General features: G+C 43.3%; 1 protein-coding gene across 1 annotated transcript in view; it reads right to left on the bottom strand.

Annotated features, from left to right (window-relative positions):
- Window positions 1-18542, bottom strand: part of LOC115475658 (arf-GAP with SH3 domain, ANK repeat and PH domain-containing protein 1-like) — a 153422-nt gene that overhangs the window by 62869 nt on the left and 72011 nt on the right. The window contains exons 9-12 of the mRNA XM_030211569.1: window positions 14473-14559; window positions 4148-4248; window positions 2749-2818; window positions 749-836 (exon numbers count right to left, since the gene is read on the bottom strand). Of these exons, the coding sequence (XP_030067429.1) occupies window positions 749-836; window positions 2749-2818; window positions 4148-4248; window positions 14473-14559 (346 nt within the window). The remainder of the gene's footprint in view (window positions 1-748; window positions 837-2748; window positions 2819-4147; window positions 4249-14472; window positions 14560-18542) is intronic.

Consider the following 18542-nt stretch of genomic DNA (forward strand, 5'->3'; position numbering starts at 1 on the left):
TGGCTCCTATGCAGCCCAAACACTGGCAACTTCTGTAAACATATCAAAAATTACGCACTTTAGGAATACTCTGCGAGGTTCTCAACTACCTCGGCAGTCTTCTGCCCATGCATCATTAATCCCTGGAAAGTGACTTGACTTCTTCAAGTTTCCCACCCCAGGGAAACACTTAACTCTGGCCTACTTCTCTTCCCTGGCACTCCCCTCAGGTATTGTAGCCTCAGCTGCCACTCTGACTCAGAGCCTCTTCCTGGAAATATCCTCACTTGGAGCCTCCCTGATCTGTTTTGCTTTATGGCATTTACCCCCTCCCTGATTTAGCTCCAAGGTAGTTCAACTTCAGCCTCAGTGAGGGAGTAATCCTATGGAAACCCAGCCATGTACCACCCACTCCCTCACAACACAGCTTACAAGACTCCATGTTCAGCAAAGCTTTTTGTAAAATAGTGGGAGAATTTTGAACATCTTGACCTGGACATTCCAATCTTCACAGTTTGAAGAAGGCAAGCTGCATTGCCTTCATTTTACAGGCTAATCTCCTTTTTCACAGCTTATTTTTCACCAGCCACTGATTTTAAAATTCTATTATGGTATTTTAAGCAAACCAGTAAACGAAGCATAATGCAGGCTGGGTACAAGTAGTAGACCTCAGTACAGCACAAATTTAATGTTGTAGGAATGAATACCTACCTTATACTAAAGACTTTATAAGACAGCCATTTATAATTTGTGGAGCAGCTTCACTTACGTGAGATGAGATCAAAGCATTTCCGGTCTTCCACAGAGGGTTTCACTTGGCATGTCAAAAGGTTCAACTTTGCTGGCTGACGATTTGGCTGTATGATTAACAAATTCATAGCAAGTTATTTCCAGAGCTGACCTTTAATTTTGCTCCTTTTTTTTAGGGTTCTGCCATTTCTGTGTGTAAAACAGTATTTTGGGGGGCAGATTTATGAAGTCATTTTTGCACATATCTGGCAATACGTGACCATCTCTGAGAAAAGGCGCCTAAAGTGGCAAATCCAAAACGGTGAAAATGGCCAGTTTTTCATATCATGGGTCCATAAGGACTCTGAAAAAATTACATGTTTGCATTTCTGTAACGTTGTTATTTTTTTCAGATAAAAGGCTGGGGTTTGGGCTGTTGTATTACAAATTGTTTTCTCTAACAGAATTAAAATCTCATTTTTTGTTTCTGGTGGCATGCCACCTTTTCCCAGAGATGGTCACATACATGCATATAAATGGCTCTTGTACACCTTCTTGCACCTTATGTTCATTAATAGGTTACTTCTCCCACCCCCTTCTAAAGCTAGATGGGAATCTACAAGGTCTAGTGCGGAGGTGGGCAACCTCGATCCTCAAGGGCCACAATCCAGTTGGGTTTTTGGGATTTCCTCAATGAATATGCTTGAGATCTATTTGTATACCATGGAGGTAGTGCATGCAAATAGATCTCATGCATATTCATTGGGGAAATCTTGAAAACCTGACTGGGTTATGGCCCTTGAGGACCCAGGTTGCCCACCCCTGGTCTAGTGCACTTTTCTTTACTTCACCAGCACTCTGGAATTCACTACCACGGCCTCTTTGGCTTGAAACATCTTATACTTCGTTTCATGCACAATTAAAGACCCATTTGTTTCAGTGGCCTTTTTATGGTTAGGCCAGGATTGACTCTGCAGTGGGAGGTCAGGGATGGTTTTAGTTGTGTGAACTGTGACTTTATCTGGTGTGAGTTTTTAATCTCTTTGTATGGCTGTCTTTCATCATGTCTCCTGTATGATTGGGTCAGTAATTGAACAGTCACATAGCTATGTCTCAATGTCTTTGAGTGTGTTCCTCGTATGACTGGGATAGCACTTATATGGTTAGCTAGTTAATTCTTTCCTATCTACAAATGGCGTTCCTTTCTGTTTCTTTTTGTTTTTAACTTTTTAAATTGTAAACCACTTCAATTTGCGAGCAACTAAGCAGTATAGCAAGGTTAATAAATGATAAACCAGAAGTCATGAAGTATGCACACAAATTGGAAAAAACCTTAATTTACATGCATGTACTTCAATAATCTATGCTCTGCAAAGCAGACGTCTCGACAGGATTTATGCTACTATTTTATATAGAGGCAAACAGATGCCGGTTTGTTCTGATAAAATAGGCAGAAAATAGGTGCCCCTCACTCTCCACAACAAACACCCCCCCCCCCCCCTTTGAGTCCCTGCATCTCTAATCAAGCAGATAGGAGATATAAAAAGCATCGCTGACCTGGATATTCAGTGCCAGAGACTGGACATGGCCTGGCATTGAGTATCTGGGTCTAATTTAGCTGGCAGTGGTCAGTGTTTAAAGAAATGTTGACCACCATTGGATGAATATTGACCTGATCATCTTTAGTTCTTCTTGTTTTAGACCCAAAGGATGAGTGAACTCCAGAAATTCAAGAAGTGTGTTTAGTGCCATGCTCTGCCCAGACTCCACTATTGCATTTAGTTGGAAAACTGGCTTTTATGTGCATAAGAACATAAGCATTGCCATACTGGTACAGACTGAAGGTCCATCAACCCAGTATCCTGTTTCCAACAGTGGCCAATCCAGGTCACAAGTACCCGGCAAGATCCCAAAACAGTACAATATATTTTATGATTTTCCCAAGTTCATCTTAATAATGTCTTCTGGTCATTTATTTGGCTTCTTGACAGCCAGTTTACAGAATTACCTCTTTAGTAACTGTTGGCCTCGCTTACATACCGTGCCATGGGAAATGGTCAGATAGCAATTCTTGATCGAGCACTTTCTTTTCTGCCAAACTTTTCTTAACCTGAAAATAAAAACAACATAAACAAAAGAAATGGCATTGTAAGGAAGCTACACAGGGTAAAGGGATTTGAATTTAGTCATTCAAAGTGAATTCTATTCAGGAATAATATTTCCCCATAAATATTTTTGTTATTTCTGTGGCTGCCTTTCAGCTTATGAATTCTTCCACTGTCTTTGAGCCACCAGCTCTATTAGGAAGGCGTTCCACACATCCACCACCTTTTCTGTGAAAAAGTTGCTCTTTTTATCTCCATGCAGGATGTGAGGGGAAGAGAAAGCAGGGCAGGCAACGAGGCGGCGCCGGAGACTGGCGCTGGACAAGGCTTCAGCTGGCAGAGGTTGGGAACCCCCACCAGCCAAGGTATTTGCTGTGGCAGTGGGTGGGGAGCGGCAGGGCGGCAAGGTAGCAGACCAAAATATGCCCCCCCCCCCACCGTGAGGTCTGGCCACGCCCCTGCCAAGTAGTAACAAATGTTAGATAGCTTTAATGTTAATCCTTGTTTTGGTTATCTGTTATTGCTTGCTGTACTTTTCCATCTGGTTCTTCAAATGTTTACTGTTTAACTTTTTCAAGATAACAAACCTATAGTTTATTAGCTCTGCTGTCCTGGACTAAGAATCCTGGTTTGTGTTTCTGGGTCTGTGGGTACTTTCAAACTGTGGGACCCCTTGAGTGTGATCCCAGTGTCCTAGAAATCACCTGGAAATAAACTGAGAGTGGAAGACTAGCCCAGAGGCAAGTGGGACCCAGCCAGTGAGAGGAGGGTGCTAGTATAGAGCATGAGCCCAGGTGCAAGCAAGTCTGGGCAGTGCTGGGCAGACCCTTCAGGTGGCCATAGGGTAACCCCAGATAGGTGCTAGGCGTTTCGTGACACTTATAAGCTGAAATCACTCAGTAGTTCTCAGTCTCCCCCTGTGCTGGTAGGAGACCATATATTCCCTTGTTGGGAATGATCTGGAGAGATGATAAAGAATAGCATTTAGGCAAAATGTTGGTATTTATACAGGTGCCACTATTCTAATAAATTACACATGTAATCAGCATCTGTTTGCATGTACTATACAGAACTACCTTTTATATTATGTAAATTAAATCCATGAGAAAGTTATATACTATTTCAAAATTGCATAACCAAAGTTTTGCAAGGGTGGTGAGCATTTTAGCCCTTCTTTTATCCACAGATTATATCTGGCGCCTAATTCATTAAAACAGAGATGGCACTTGCATAGGTCATGCCTCCTCATGAATGTACAAGTTTCAAGGAAAATGTTTTATTTAGCTCAGCAAGAAAATGGTTCAAGTGCTGCTTTCTCATCACAGAATACTTACCCATCGCTTTTCTTCAAGAGATATCCTGATTTCTCTGTCCCATACTGGGTGTTGCCTTGAAGCTGATGCATACTATATACCAACTGTTTACTAACAGAATCCTGGCACAGGGAAAAAATATATTACATTATACACATGTTAATTATCCACACTGGGAATGCATTATTTGGAGGGAAGTTATCAATGTGGGCTACAATTAAGAAGGGTTATTTTACCACTAACATGCTATTTTAGCACAGGTCCCATTTTATGCATGAGACCTAGTTACTAATAACCTGCGTTAACAGTAAAATAATCTGTCTTAATTGTTGCCCATGTTGATAACATCCCCCTTAAATGCTACACATGCTAGTCACATACTGTATATACACAAGAAAAAATCCCCCCCCCCCCCCACTCTTTGGTAGAAAACCAAATATGATACTCTAGAACCAAGACTACCGCTACCTGGAATAAATAGCTGGCATCTACTAAAACATACATAAAATGTGTTTACTTTTACCTTTCTTTCTTTTTTAACAGTAAATCCCCAACTGCCATCCCCTGAAAGCCTGAAAGGCAGTAGATTTACAGTCGTTCCTGTTCCTGAGTCAGCGAAGCTAGGACTCAGTGAGAACGCCCACAAAACGATAAAGATAAGTTTAGTTTTACGATCGTTTGATCAATCAGGCTAGTTCAATCCATTTAAAAGTTTGTAGTTATATCACTATATGACATATAGCAGGCACACAAAAAAAGAGTAGTTAGGAATTGGTTGAGAGGAAGGCGACAGAGGGCAGTGGTAAATGGAGCTCATTCTGAGGAAAAGAATGTTGCCAGCGATGTGCCACAAGGTTCGGTTCTTGGGCCGGTTCTTTTTAACATTTTTGTAAGCGATATTACTAAAGGGCTGTCTGGTAAGGTTTGCCTCTGTGGATGAAACCAAAATCTACAATAGGTTAGACACCCCTGATGGTGTGGATAACTTGAGCAAGAACTTAGCGAAGCTACAGGAATGGTCTGAAATTTGGCAGCTTAAATTTAATACTAAAAAATGCAGGGTCATGCATTTGGGCTGCAAAATCTCAGTTTAGGAGTGAAGACCTTTTTTGCACAAAAGAGGAGTAGGACTTGGGTGTGATCGTATGATCAGTACCCATGTTTTATCATTCCCACCTTAGTAATTTCCTTATCTCTTATTTGTCCTGTTTTCTGTCCTAATTAGATTGTAAGCTCTGCCGAGCAGGGACTCTCTTTATGTCCAGTGTACAGCGCTGCGTATGTCTAGTAGCGCTATAGAAATGATAAGTAGTAGTAGTAGCCCGATGAAAGAAGTGCTATGCCACTGGGCAATAGATACCTAATTGCCTGTAAACAGTGGAATTTACTGAGGGTACTCTTATACAAAAAATTTGTTTGAAAAAAAACTTTAACAAAGAAAGAAAGGTAAAAGTAAACACATTTATGTATGTTTTAGTGCATGGTAGCTATTTTGTCCAGGTAGCGGTAGTCTTGGTTCTAGAGTATCATAAGTCACATACTGTAATCATATAAATTATTCATACTTTAGATAAACAAGTACAGAATAATGTAAATACAGGAAATGTTAAGGTGACCATGGTGTCAAGTGCCTATGTGCACATAATCTCCCAGATTCTATACAGGGCGACCTAAATTGTGTGCAGAAATCCGGTCATATTCTGGATTTGAGCACGCAATTTGATTAGTTAACAAGTCAATTAGTTCTGATAATTGCCACAACAAACAATTACTGACACTAATTGGCATTAATTAGAATTTACACGCATAACTGTAAGTATATTCTGCAACGTGATGCGCATAAATTCTAAGCTGCATAGTTGAAAAGGGGGTGTGACCACAGGTGTGGAATGAACGAGTCAAGGGCGTTTCTAAAATTTATGGACGTTGTTATAGAATCCACCCAGTCCGCACTTAATTTAGGCGTCAGGATTTACACTGTGATCCTTCCAAACACTTCTCAAATATATTAAAGAAAATCATACTGAAGTTGTAAGAAAAGAAAGAGAAAACAGAACCCCCCCCCCCACCCCCCCACAATATATTCACACAGTAGCACACATTCTCCATGACAAGTGGAATGCATCAGCCACACACTGGTGATATCATCTGATGGCACCAAACCCCTCTCCTGCTTTTCCTAGAACTTTTCTCTGGGCATTTGTCAGCTCTCCTGCCACCAACTGTCCTTTCACATTTCCCCTAGTCTAAGATGTCTGCTTCAATGATCAACATACAGATCTGGGATGAGATTTATAGAACTCTGTCCTTACCCTTAAGAACAGTCCCTTAGACAGCCTGAGCCACCTTAAGAGCACTAGTCCCACCCGGGAGGAGGAGTGGAGCCTAAATCAGGAAGTATATAAGACGGAGTCTTACTGAGGTTAAGGAGGCCCAGAGAGAGAAGAAGGAATTGAAGCCCCTGTGTACACCAGAATTGTGACCTGGCTGAGTTAAGTCGCTTTTACTTCTTGTTTGAGACTGACAAGCCTTGTTCTGAGATCTGGCTGGAGCCAGACCCTAGTACTCGGAGAAGAACGAAGAAAGACTCACAGGTAGGGTTACCATTTTGTGTCCTCTGAAAAAGAGGACACATGTCACGCCCCCTACCCCGCCCCCGCCACGCCTCATGCCCCACCCCTGCCACGCCCCCTTCAGGTCCGGGTTCCGCCCCTATTCCCCCCCCCGTCACATAGTCCCCTCCCCCCCATCACATACCCCCCCCCTCACTTACTGTCTAGCCCTGGTGGTCTAGTAGCGTCTTCTCTTCGGGGCAGGAAAGAGCCCCCTCTTTCCTGCCCGGAGCGCTGCCTGCCCTTGCCTGCTGCATCCTCCTCGGTATGGCTGGGGATTCAAAATGGCCACCGAGAGTTGAAGCGGCCTCGCGAGAGTTCAACTCTCGGCGGCCATTTTGAATCCCCAGCCAGACCGAGAAGGATGATAGACAGGGGAGGCAGCGCTCCGGGCAGGAAAGAGGGGGCTCTTTCCTGCCCCGAAGACGTCACTAGACCACCAGGGAACATGGTAAGGAAGGGGAGGGGAGGGGACGGGAGACCAGGTCACCAGACCCACGGCGCCGTTCGCCCGCCCACACGCCCACCGCACGCACGCGCCTGCCCGCACCCGCGCCCACGTTTGTCCAGAAATCCGGACAAACGTGGGCGGGGGCAAAATCCGCCGGACGCCCCGGACATGCCCTCAAAAAGAGGACATGTCCGGGGAAATCCGGACGTATGGTAACCCTACTCACAGGCTGTGTTTGGGGTGGGACCACCCTACCAGTCACAGACTGTGTTTAGGTCTTGACAGCCTGAGGCCTGCTTATTGAACTACAGAGGCATTCAGTCTTTTGCTCCTGGTCCTGTGGGAAGAGAGGCGGAGTCCACAAAGCTAGATTGCTGAGAGGTAGACAAAGAGGCCATGGATGTGAACATGGTCACTCCACACTCTTGCACTTTGTGGAGGGCTTTACTCAAGAGAAGGAACAGTGTAATGGAAGTTCAACTGAATGGGGAACCCCTATCAGAGGCTGATAGAATCCGGAAGCATCAAGACCCTCGTTTGGAGAGAAACAGTTACCCGACCGCATATGAACTAAGAGAGGACTGTGACATTATCATGTGTGCATGGGGACCAGAGACAGTATCCTACGGCTCAGATATCCCTCCAGCTCGGATGGAAGTGTGGTCTTGCTACTAGTTGTCTTGAGTTGGGATTTCCCAAAATTTAGAACAGTCTGTACTCAGCTAATCACTGGCCCAAAGAAGGAGGAGAAGTCTTTCCCCAGGATTTTCCTTTTGGAGGACCCCAGCTTTTATATAAAGCTACTGTCAATAGAGGCAGGTGGAAAAATTGGGTTGCATCCTGAACTTAGGCGTGGCAGTTGGTGAAGACCCAGGATGGAGTGGGGAAGGGACCCCAGGAGATTTTAAGACAGCTCAGGCAGAGGACGAATCCTTTAGAGAGGCCCAGGCCAAAGTTACAATGGTAGATGGAAACACTATGGGAAATCAGGACCCCTCTAAGACAGCTTCCCCCTATTTCATAGTAAAGAATGATCTATTGTATAAGGTGACCAAGGAAGCCCTGGAGGGAGAGGAAGTAGAGCAGTTGTTAGTTCTGCACTCTTATCACAGGCAGATCATGCAGCTAGCCTATAATCACCTACTAGGTCGCCACTTGGGGGGAGAAAACCCAGGTACAGATCCTGGTCCAGTTTTTCTGGCCTGGTGTATTTAAACAAGTAAACTTTTTTTTTAAAATGTTTCAACAGTTTTTTATTAAGACATTGCAACTTGAACACTGTCATAGTATATATACAGTGTACTACTAGAATACAATACTCATTTAAGCCAGATCATTTATATCAACAGTTATTCCCGACTTTCTTTATTACTCCCCCCCCCCCCCCCCGTGAGTGCAAATACCACTTTAAGATTTAAACATTCTCAATAAACCAATTGCAAACCACAACAACCAATACTGAAAACCGTGAACAATGGCTAACCCTTCATATGAACTAGATGACCATCCCTTGAATTCAACCCTCCCCCATCTCCTCCGATCTTTCGGGTAGCTCTGGTTAAAGAGTCTGTTTCTTGTACTCTCTCCAACCTGCCATACTATTACTCCACCACTACACAACTAACTAAACAAGTAAACTTTTTCTGTCGGTGCTATAATTTTTTTTCTAAAACATCTTGCCAATTCACTAGCTGGTAGAAGATTGCTCTCCTTAGAGCAAACAGAGATTAACTCTCTTCTATGACAAAGACAGTCTACTAACTTAAATAGTTTCTTCAAAACTAGAGCATTTTAAAAATTATTTAGATTTATTTACAAAAACAACAAACAATATAACATCAAGACATTATCCACTTCAAAAACCCTTCCCAACCCCAAACCCCCATCCATCCATCCACCCACCCTATATCCCTAGCATGCAGCGTTGCCCAGATATCAAGATACCAACATCATGTACGGCCAAAAGAGAAGAGACTTGAACATAGTATTCCAATGTCTCTTTGCCTTCAATTTTGACATCTGAAAAATAAAATTAATTTTTTGCAATATTCCAGTTATAGGAGACAAGGAGGGTTTGTTCCAGGCTTGTGCTAGAGCCAGCTTACGAGCTGTAAACTACCAACTCCCCAAGCCATAAAACAGTCGAGGCAACAGTAGCATAAGATCTGAACCACACAGATGATTCCTTCTACTCTGTCACCAGAATCAAAAATTATAATCCCATACATAAACCCATACATCCTGCACTCCCCCCCTCCAATACTCCATTTAATAGGTAGCGTTGGCCCCTGTGTGGAAACCTGTCCCATATAGGCGACTGGATTTGCTGAAACTGCCATCAAGCTCTAGGAGCACCCTTTTTTTGATTACAACCATTTCGACTTCATCGGATGATAAAGTTCATTTCTCTGTGCAGCCATTGAGGGGACATGTTGTTGTCTCCAGCACACCAGAACACATTTCCAACTTGGAGAAAAGCTTTTTGTAATAAAGAATTTGTTCCTTTTCTCAATCCTGATGACACGAAACTGGAGAACAACTGAATGTTTGCATGCAAAGGTATTCTCTTGCCCAGGACTGTATAAAAATAGTTCAGCCAACTCTACCATAAGAGCCAGATTTGCTCACAGTCCCAAAACATGTGTATTAAAGATGGCGGAGAGACTTGGTACTTGGGACATTCCGCATTATCTGCTATCTGGAGAATGTACAGTGGCAGTACTCTATGTGCTTGTTTTCTGCTATGCCTTGGGACTTTACACAGATGTTTTATGTTGCTGTTACGGCTACCGAATGAAATGCAATCTTTCTGATTCAATAAAATACACTGGCATTTGCAAGTTATTTATTTATTGTATTTGTATCCCACATTATCCCACCTCTTTGCAGGCTCAATGTTATGAATATCATCCTAGCTTTTCTTTAAGATTTATTTTACTTTGGACAGATAAAATTCTTTTTGTTGTTAGCAAGCGTCATCTGAGGTGTAATGTATCCATACTGTTAAGCCTAAGCTTTACTGTCATCAGTGTGAGGCTGATGAATCTTGATGGATCATGAAGAAACTGGAGTTGCCTGTAACAAGATTTCTCCACAGACAGCAGGATAAATCAATCTCACAAACCTGCCAGCCTTCCCTTTCAGGAAAAAGCTGCTCTCGGTACGGCACTGTCAGAGAGAAACTTGAAAATAGGCAATCAGTGGCAGGGGGGGGGGGGGGGGGGGGGAAGAGTTTTCTAGACTGTAATGGAGTTGGTCTAGGGTTTGGCATCATCAGATAAGGTCACTAATATATGGCTGATTTTTTTCCTGCTTTCCACGAAGAAACACTCACTACAGGCAAACATTCTGGTTTTCAATTTAACAAGGTGACACAATGGTATGTTGAAGGATTCAGGAAGGGAACATGAGTTTTTTGACACATAATAAAATGAAATGTAAACTTCCAATTTTTGAGGTCCCTTAACAATTTTTCTTAATTTATTTGAGCAGTGTTTGGAAGAATCAGAATATCTTTTTGTGAAAGTCTTAATTCTTCACTCTGGGTTATTATTTTGATAGTGGTCCTGAGGTCCTCTATTTTATAAAGGCAACAAGACACCAGCGTGACTTTGAAAATAGGTCCCAGAACTAGCTCAGTAGAGCACAAATTCTCTCATACAAATTTATCTCTGCTCCAAAGAAAAGTGTAAATTTGTGTATGTACTCTACATACGAACTTACAAATTTTATAAGTTACTAGCACACATCACAAATCTGCTTCAGTTCTACCCAAACTATGGCTCGTACATGCTTGTGCATGGTGTTGGGAATAAGTACGCACAATCTTGTCAGGATGCATACTTATGTATGCATATTCATAAGTGCAATTTTGTAAGTTATTTTCTATGCTTAAAAACCATAAATAAACATGTTGAAAATGCTTTATGAAGTTATCTACTGAGTATTTTCTTTTGAAAACTGCCTACAAAGTATGCATGCACTAAGCACTTGTCATTTCTACAGACAGCTGATTTGGGGCAAAAGACCATACACACAAGTGAAAATGTTAATTGTTATCTCTAGAAATTTCTGCCAGCTGGGTGGAAAGGAAAAGAGAGAGGAGATGGGACTTGATATACTGCCTTTCTGTGGTTACAATCAAAGAGGTTTAGATATTGTATATAGGTACTTATTTTGTTCCTGGGATAATGGAGGGTTAAGTGACTTGCCCAGAGTCACTAGGAGCTGCAGTGGGAATCAAACCTAGTTCCCCAAGATCAAAGTCTGCTGAAGTTACTACTAGGCTACTCCTTGGAGTAGGAGCGGGGAAGAAAATTTTTCCACTAAATTACCTGGGTGGTGAGTAAAATCAACCGGGTGGCTGGGGAAAAAAACCTGTCCCCTTTAAGGTACAAAAATAGATATATGAAGTATGCTTGAACAGGGCAATTACATAAGAACATAAGCGTTGCCATTCTGTGACAGACCGAAGGTCCATCAAGCCCAGTATTCTGTTTCCAACAGTGGCCAATCCAGGTCACAAGAACCTGGAAAGATCCCAAAAGAGTAAAACAGAATTTGTGCAGCTTATCTTAGAAATAAGCAGTGGACTTTCCCAAGTCCATCTTAATAATGGCTTATGGACTTTCCAACCCTTTTTTAAACCATGCTAAGATAACTCCTTTTACCATATTCTCTGGCAATGAATTCTAGAGTTTAATTACACACTGAGTGAAGAAATATTTTTTCTAAAGGAAAAAGCCCTTGCTGGCATGCACTAAACAAAGGGCAGAACAAGGAATAAGAATATGATCCCATATTTGGGATGCAGGATTCAGTTTTGGGTATCCATCCTCTAAATGTTAGAAAAAGTAGAATAAAGAGGAACCAATGCAGGGTAGCACGTTGACATGCAGGGAATGCAAGAAAAATCTTGGGACTTATGCTTGCTATAAAGGGAATATAGGTGCCGCTGCAGAATGTCTTTGTGACTGCATGCACTGGTGCTGACTGGAGAGCTAATTCAACCCTGTCCCAACCAAGTTCCACTCTTTGCATCTGCACAGCCACCTCTTACTCCCTAGCCCTATGTGCAGACTGTGTCTGTGCCAGTGTGTGTATGTCAAGTGAGTCTGTGAGGAGTGACCTGCTATGGGTCATTGTCTGTGCTGCTGCACTGTCTCAGTCTGGATGTTAGTGGTGGAAGTTGTAGGCTATGAACCACCAGAACGCCGGCGATGAGGGCCAACAGGCCACATCCTTATCACAAGATATATGGGCCAAGGAATAAGGCAGCCATTGAATGTCCCTAGCCAGCAGTTAGGGTCTTTTCTCCACACCACCACTCACCGATGACAACCTGTGCCCATCCACCTCAAGGTTACATCTGAACTAGCCTCTCTCATCACCGACAGTTTCAAACTGTCCTGGAAGCCAGTCATTCATCTCCCAATGCATCACACAGTTTCTCATGGCCCCTTCTCACATACACCACTGACTACACTGCATTCGCCCAGACACAACGATCCTGTCAGCTATGGTCCCCAGCCTATTTCTATATAGAATACCTTTTTCCAAGTCACACCCATGTGTTGTTTTATTGTGATAAAAACCCACTGCCGCTGAGAAGTGAACCCGGGGCTAAAGAAAGGAATCCAGAACCAGATGAAAGCCAAACTGCACATTTGACATCTGGGGACCATAGGTTACAGACCTAATTCTATGAGGTTATTTATTACAGTAATTATACAAGGTATGCATTTACTTTGCCAGAAAGGAAAACACACACAGCACATACTTACTCTTCTGGACTTTTGGAAGCCAAGAAAAAAGCGAGTAAGAAAAATATTAGACATGTTACAATAGAAAAAAAAAATATATATATGGCTGCAATCAGACTATCTTTAATTTTCCTTAAAGAGGTTGTATATTTCATTTTCTACAGAAGAGTTACCTAAAATTTTACCACTGCAGAGGCAACAATATTAAAATATTGAAAATAAAGAGGGACCATGCACACTGAAGCCCTGACAGTATCTGCTTGACATTCAAAGCAATTTAAGTAGACTGGGGGGGGGGGGGGGGGGCTTCTTCTCACTTACATCGTTTTCAGCTTCCCAATCACCAATATCCGGCAGCACTAAACCGGTACCAAATATCGGCCTTGACCTGCATGAATCTTTGGGTTTTTTTTTTTAAGTCCTCGCAATCCCCATCCCACCCCCCACCACCGATGAAGTCCCCCTTCCCTCCGCCGGAAATTGTCTTATGTGGGCCTTGACTGAATATTGGCTGGGACCCAGAATGCCAGTCCCACCAAAATTAGCCTGATATTCAGTGCCTGCAACTGTCAGCGTTTTAAAAAAATGGTAACCGCCTCAGGCTGAATTATCAGCCAGTTTATGTTTCCTCACCCTGCATGACACCGACATTCAGCACATGAATCTCTTGCTAGAGTAGATATGTGCTGGGCAGCACCAACATTTAGCAGAAACAGAAATATTACTAAGTCATTTTCTATGTTTATATTTTGTTAGAAATTAATTCCCAGTTCACATAAAATATGTAAGTTTGTGATTGTTTCAGAATTTTCTGACAATTCCGATTGGCCCCCTCCAGTCTGACAAGGCTGCCCACAATGCAAGGATATGTCCCACCAGTGGCGTTCCTAGGGGGGGGGGGCGGTGGGTGCGGTCCGCCCCGGGTGCACGCCGCCGGGGGGGGGGGGGGGGGGAGGTGCCGCGCGCGCCTGTCCTCCGTTGTTCCATGCTTCTTCTCTGCCCCGGAACAGGTTACTTCCTGTTCCGGGGCAGAGAAGAAGCATGGAACAACGGAGGACAGGCGCGCGCGGCACCCCCCCCCCCCCCCCCCCGGCCGTGTGCACCCGGTGGGGGGGGGGGGGGGGGCGCATCGGCGATCCGCCCCGGGTGCCAGCCCCCCTAGGAACGCCACTGTGTCCCACTTTCACAATCTCTCTCCCTACAGTGTAAAGTTTTTATGATCTTCCTCCTTTGTATTCTACCATCTTGGGTAGATGAGACTAAAGGATCACCCACTTGAAAGCAAGACCCTTCCCTCCCCAGATCAGCAGGCACAGCAACAGCCAGCTAACTTTCAGAAGCAAGCTACAGATAAGAAGTAACTGTGCTCTTCTCATGCTTTCTCCATAACAAATTTAAGATCATCAAAAAAACAACCCACTCTATATCTAACCGGTATGTTTGTTTGCAGCTGTAGTTAGTTGTTCATCTCCATCCTGCTTGCCACCTTTCCTTAGCTGAGAAAAGGGAACAGCCTCCTACCTCTTTGGGTTCCAACTGCAAGGATGGTTTCAGTAGATCTCGAAGGGTACACAGCTGCTTCTTCTCCTCCTCCTGCCTGCCCTTGATCTGAAATATTTAGCATAAGAATGCAGGTCATTAAAGCTCTTACTGGGAGTGTAATTTTTTCTAATTTCCTCCTCTTCTCATCCCACTCATTCCTTGGCGGAGCTTTACAGCCCATGTTAGGATACAGCTGTATTCATGTTATCACAGCTGCCAAGTTACCCCATTCCAGGAGGGAAACTTTTTGGCCAGTCCTGGTTTTAAACTTACATCCCAAAGCAATGTAGTATTTGTAGTCCATGATTCTATCTGTTGAAATCAGTGCTGCATGTCCCATAATGCACCAGGATGAGGTTGGCAGACATCTAGGACCAGCCAAAAAGCCTTCCTCCTGGAATAGGTAACTTGCCAGCTCTGTGTTATCCAGCATGTCAGGATGATGACTACAGTCTAGGGCAGCCTCTATTAAACTCTGCAAACCCCAGCTTTTTGCAACAGTGGCTTAGACATAGGTTCACTTGGAAAGTGAGAGGGAGTGGTGGGAGAAGTGGCACTGACCTTATGATTTGGGACATGATAGCAGGGCACAGAAAGGCATTGCCAGTGTCCCAGATCTCACTCATTAGAGAGCAGCCCTCTGCTTCCTGCTGCAGCCTTTATCCTCCAAGCAAAACCAATGCAAGGTGGTATGGTCCCTTGAAGAACCCTCACCTCTATGTCCCCCATCCCTCCAATTAACTTTCAGGCCCCTATGCCACTCTTGAGATTGATAATTAAAAACAATCATAATTCTTGCCATCACCAAGCCTCCTAGAATGGTCCTGTAGAAATATGTAATTAGATATGAAGTTGATATTCAGCGTGGTAGAATCTACCTAAACAGGATAACTTATGTTTGTGACATGTTATCCGTTGAAGAAGAACCATTCAAAATTTCATCCTAAACAAATGAATAAGTTCTCCATTTAAGTCAGACCAGCTATTTATGCAGTCCTACATAAACGGATTAACGTAACTGGATTGCAACTGAATATTGTTTCTATTACATTACATTACAGTGCTGCTTGTATTTCACAAGTTCAGTTCAATGCGGATAACAGAATAAAAAGAAGCAGGCAAACCCCGTGAGCTAACAAATGTTATGAAATGTATAAAACAATTTAATATCATCACTACATACAAAGTAATCTACAGACAATTTTCAGAAAAATTTCTTAAAAAGAAATGTTTTCAAAACTTTTCAAAAGAGGAAGTAGGTTTTTTTTCCTCAAGTTTCAAGTTTATTAGGGGGCTAATACCCTACCAATCAAAAATTATCTGAGTGGCTTAAAATCAAATCAAATAATGTAGGGAAGGGAGTGCATTGACAACAAACTGTGAGGGCAAGGGGGAGAAATACAATGATAAAGAAAGGAGAAAGAGGGGTGATATGATACAGACGTTCAAATATTTGAAAAGTATTAATCCGCAAACGAACCTTTTCCGGAGGTGCGAAGGCGGTAGAACGAGAGGACATGAAATGAGATTGAAGGGGGGCAGACTCAAGAAAAATGTCAGGAAGTATTTTTTCACGGAGAGAGTAGTGGATGCTTGGAATGCCCTCCCGCGGGAAGTGGTGGAAATGAAAACGGTAACAGAATTCAAACACGCGTGGGATAAACATAAAGGAATCCTGTTCAGAAGGAATGGATCCTAAGGAGCTTAGCCGAGATTGGGTGGCAGAGCCGGTGGCGGGAGGTGGGGATAGTGCTGGGCAGACTTACACGGTCTGTGCCCTGAAAAGGACAGGTACAAATCAAGGTAAGGTATACACAAAAAGTAGCACATATGAGTTTATCTTGTAGGGCAGACTGGATGGATCATGCAGGTCTTTTTCTGCCGTCATTTACTATGTTACTATGTTACTATAATGATATTAAAGCTGGGAAGGGAAAGTACAGAAGGAGGGGGATTTGATGTTTTCCAGGACACTGCCTGGAAAAAGTGTGTAATCTGTATTAATCATAAGCATTGTGGAATAAGATGTTTTTTAAGTCTGTTTTAAATTTGGATAGGGAAGATGAAAGATGAAGATGTACCAGTAATCTGTTCCAAAGCTCAGGGCCTTGAACTGAAAAAATAGACTGGCTTGTGGTGTCGTAGTGGATTTCTTGGATGGATGGGACTACAAGCTGGTTTTGCTGAGCTGATTAAAGAAAACATGAGGGCCAATAGGGAGTAAGAAAGCAGGATAAGTAGGCAGGCTCACCTAAGGAGAGAGCCTTGCAGACCAGAAGTAATAATTTAAAGGTGATATGGTGGGTCAGTGGGAGCCAATCAGAAGCTTCCAAAAGCGGGGTGACATGATCAAATTTTCTATGGCCGGTAGTAAGTTTAATGGCAGTGTTTTGTACGGAGGTCTCGAACATGAAGTCCTTTGTACACAGAATTGAAATAGTCCAGTTGATTAATTACCAGCGAGTGGACCAAAATGTTAACAGATGGCAGATGTAGAAGAGATTTGATGGAACCGATAGTGTGAAGTTTGAAATAAGAACGTTTAACCACTGTTGATTTGGGGAACACATGATAAGGCTGCGTCAATGATGACTCCAAGTATTCTGACCTTCTGAACTAAGGGGACTGAAATGGAGTGTAACTGAACTGGACTAGCTAATGAGGAACTGGGTTGATTTGTGAAAAGGAGAAGCTTAGATTTTTCTGGATTTAGTATGAGTTTATTGTCGGTAAGCCATCTAGTTGCTTTAGTTAGTCGAGTATTAATTTCATTAATGAAATTAGAATTAGTTTGGTCAAGTGTGCAGAGAATTTGTATATCATCTGCACAGACATATGGAGTAAATTTTAATAATCATTGAAAAAGTGTTAGGTAAGGTGAAAGAAAAATACTGATCCCTATGGCACACCTGATGGAAGTGAGAATGGTTTAGATGTTAAGTTATTTGTCTGCACCATATAAGAATGATCTGAGAGGTAGCAAGTGAACCATTGGAGCGCAATGTCTAAGACCTAGTTGTTGTAGCCTCAGGAGAAGGATAGTGTGGTCAATAAGATTAAAGGCTGAAATCAGATCAAGGGAAAGTAAAGGAACTGAGGTAGACTGATCAAGATGATACCACATATATGTAAATATGTCTAAGAAGAGAAGTTTCAGTACTGTGTGATGGAGGGAAACCTGTTTGATTTGGATGAAGAGCAAATGTTTTATCAAGGAAGTCTTGAAATTATGAACAGACTATTTTTTCAGCTATTTGGCCATAAAGGAAAGCTTTGCAATTGGGCAATAGTTACTGTTTTCCTGAGTAGGTTGTGACACGAGCACTGGCTCCAACGCATGACAAGGCACCAGCATAGATGACCAGCCATGAACCTCCAGGATCCACTGGGACGGCACCATGAAAGGCACCAGCGCCAACGGTGCCACACCGACAAGATGTACTCCAGCTCCTCCTGTGGTAAGGCCCGGAGCCACTCTTCAGAAGCAGCTGGCGCCAGTGTGGTTAAAGCCGGAGAAGATGTGGGGGCCAGATTGGAAGGCTGGTCCGGCTCTAAGGAGGCTGTCGCTGCAGCACTGTCTCAACAGAGAGGGAGCGGTCCTCTCACAGAGCTGACGCTTCTCGGGGAACAGCAACTCTGGTGCCCTGATGCTCCTGGCACAGTGCTTCAAGAACGCCTGATGTCAATGCTTCTTTGCCTCTGCTCAAATCCTTACATGTCCTTGGTGTTTGGTCCGAGGATGCTCAGCCCACGGGACGCTAGCAAAACCCGACATTAAGGCAGGCGCAAACCTTTTTGGTGCCAGAGCGTCCCCAGCTTCTAACGCAGCTCCAGAATCTATTGAGACTGATGCCAATGGACCAGACTTAGATGCAGGAAAAAGTCTCTCTCGCAGAACCTCACGACTCTTTTGGGTTCTTCTCTGCATTTCAGAATAAAGCTTACGGTTAGAGTCTTTGTGGCTGGGTCCCAGACACGACAAGCACCAACTGTGAGGGTCAGTCACAGATATGCCCTTGCCACACCTGGAACACTTCTTAAAACCACTG

This window comes from Microcaecilia unicolor, chromosome 8 (assembly GCF_901765095.1).
Source record: "Microcaecilia unicolor chromosome 8, aMicUni1.1, whole genome shotgun sequence".
Lineage (NCBI taxonomy): Eukaryota > Metazoa > Chordata > Amphibia > Gymnophiona > Siphonopidae > Microcaecilia > Microcaecilia unicolor.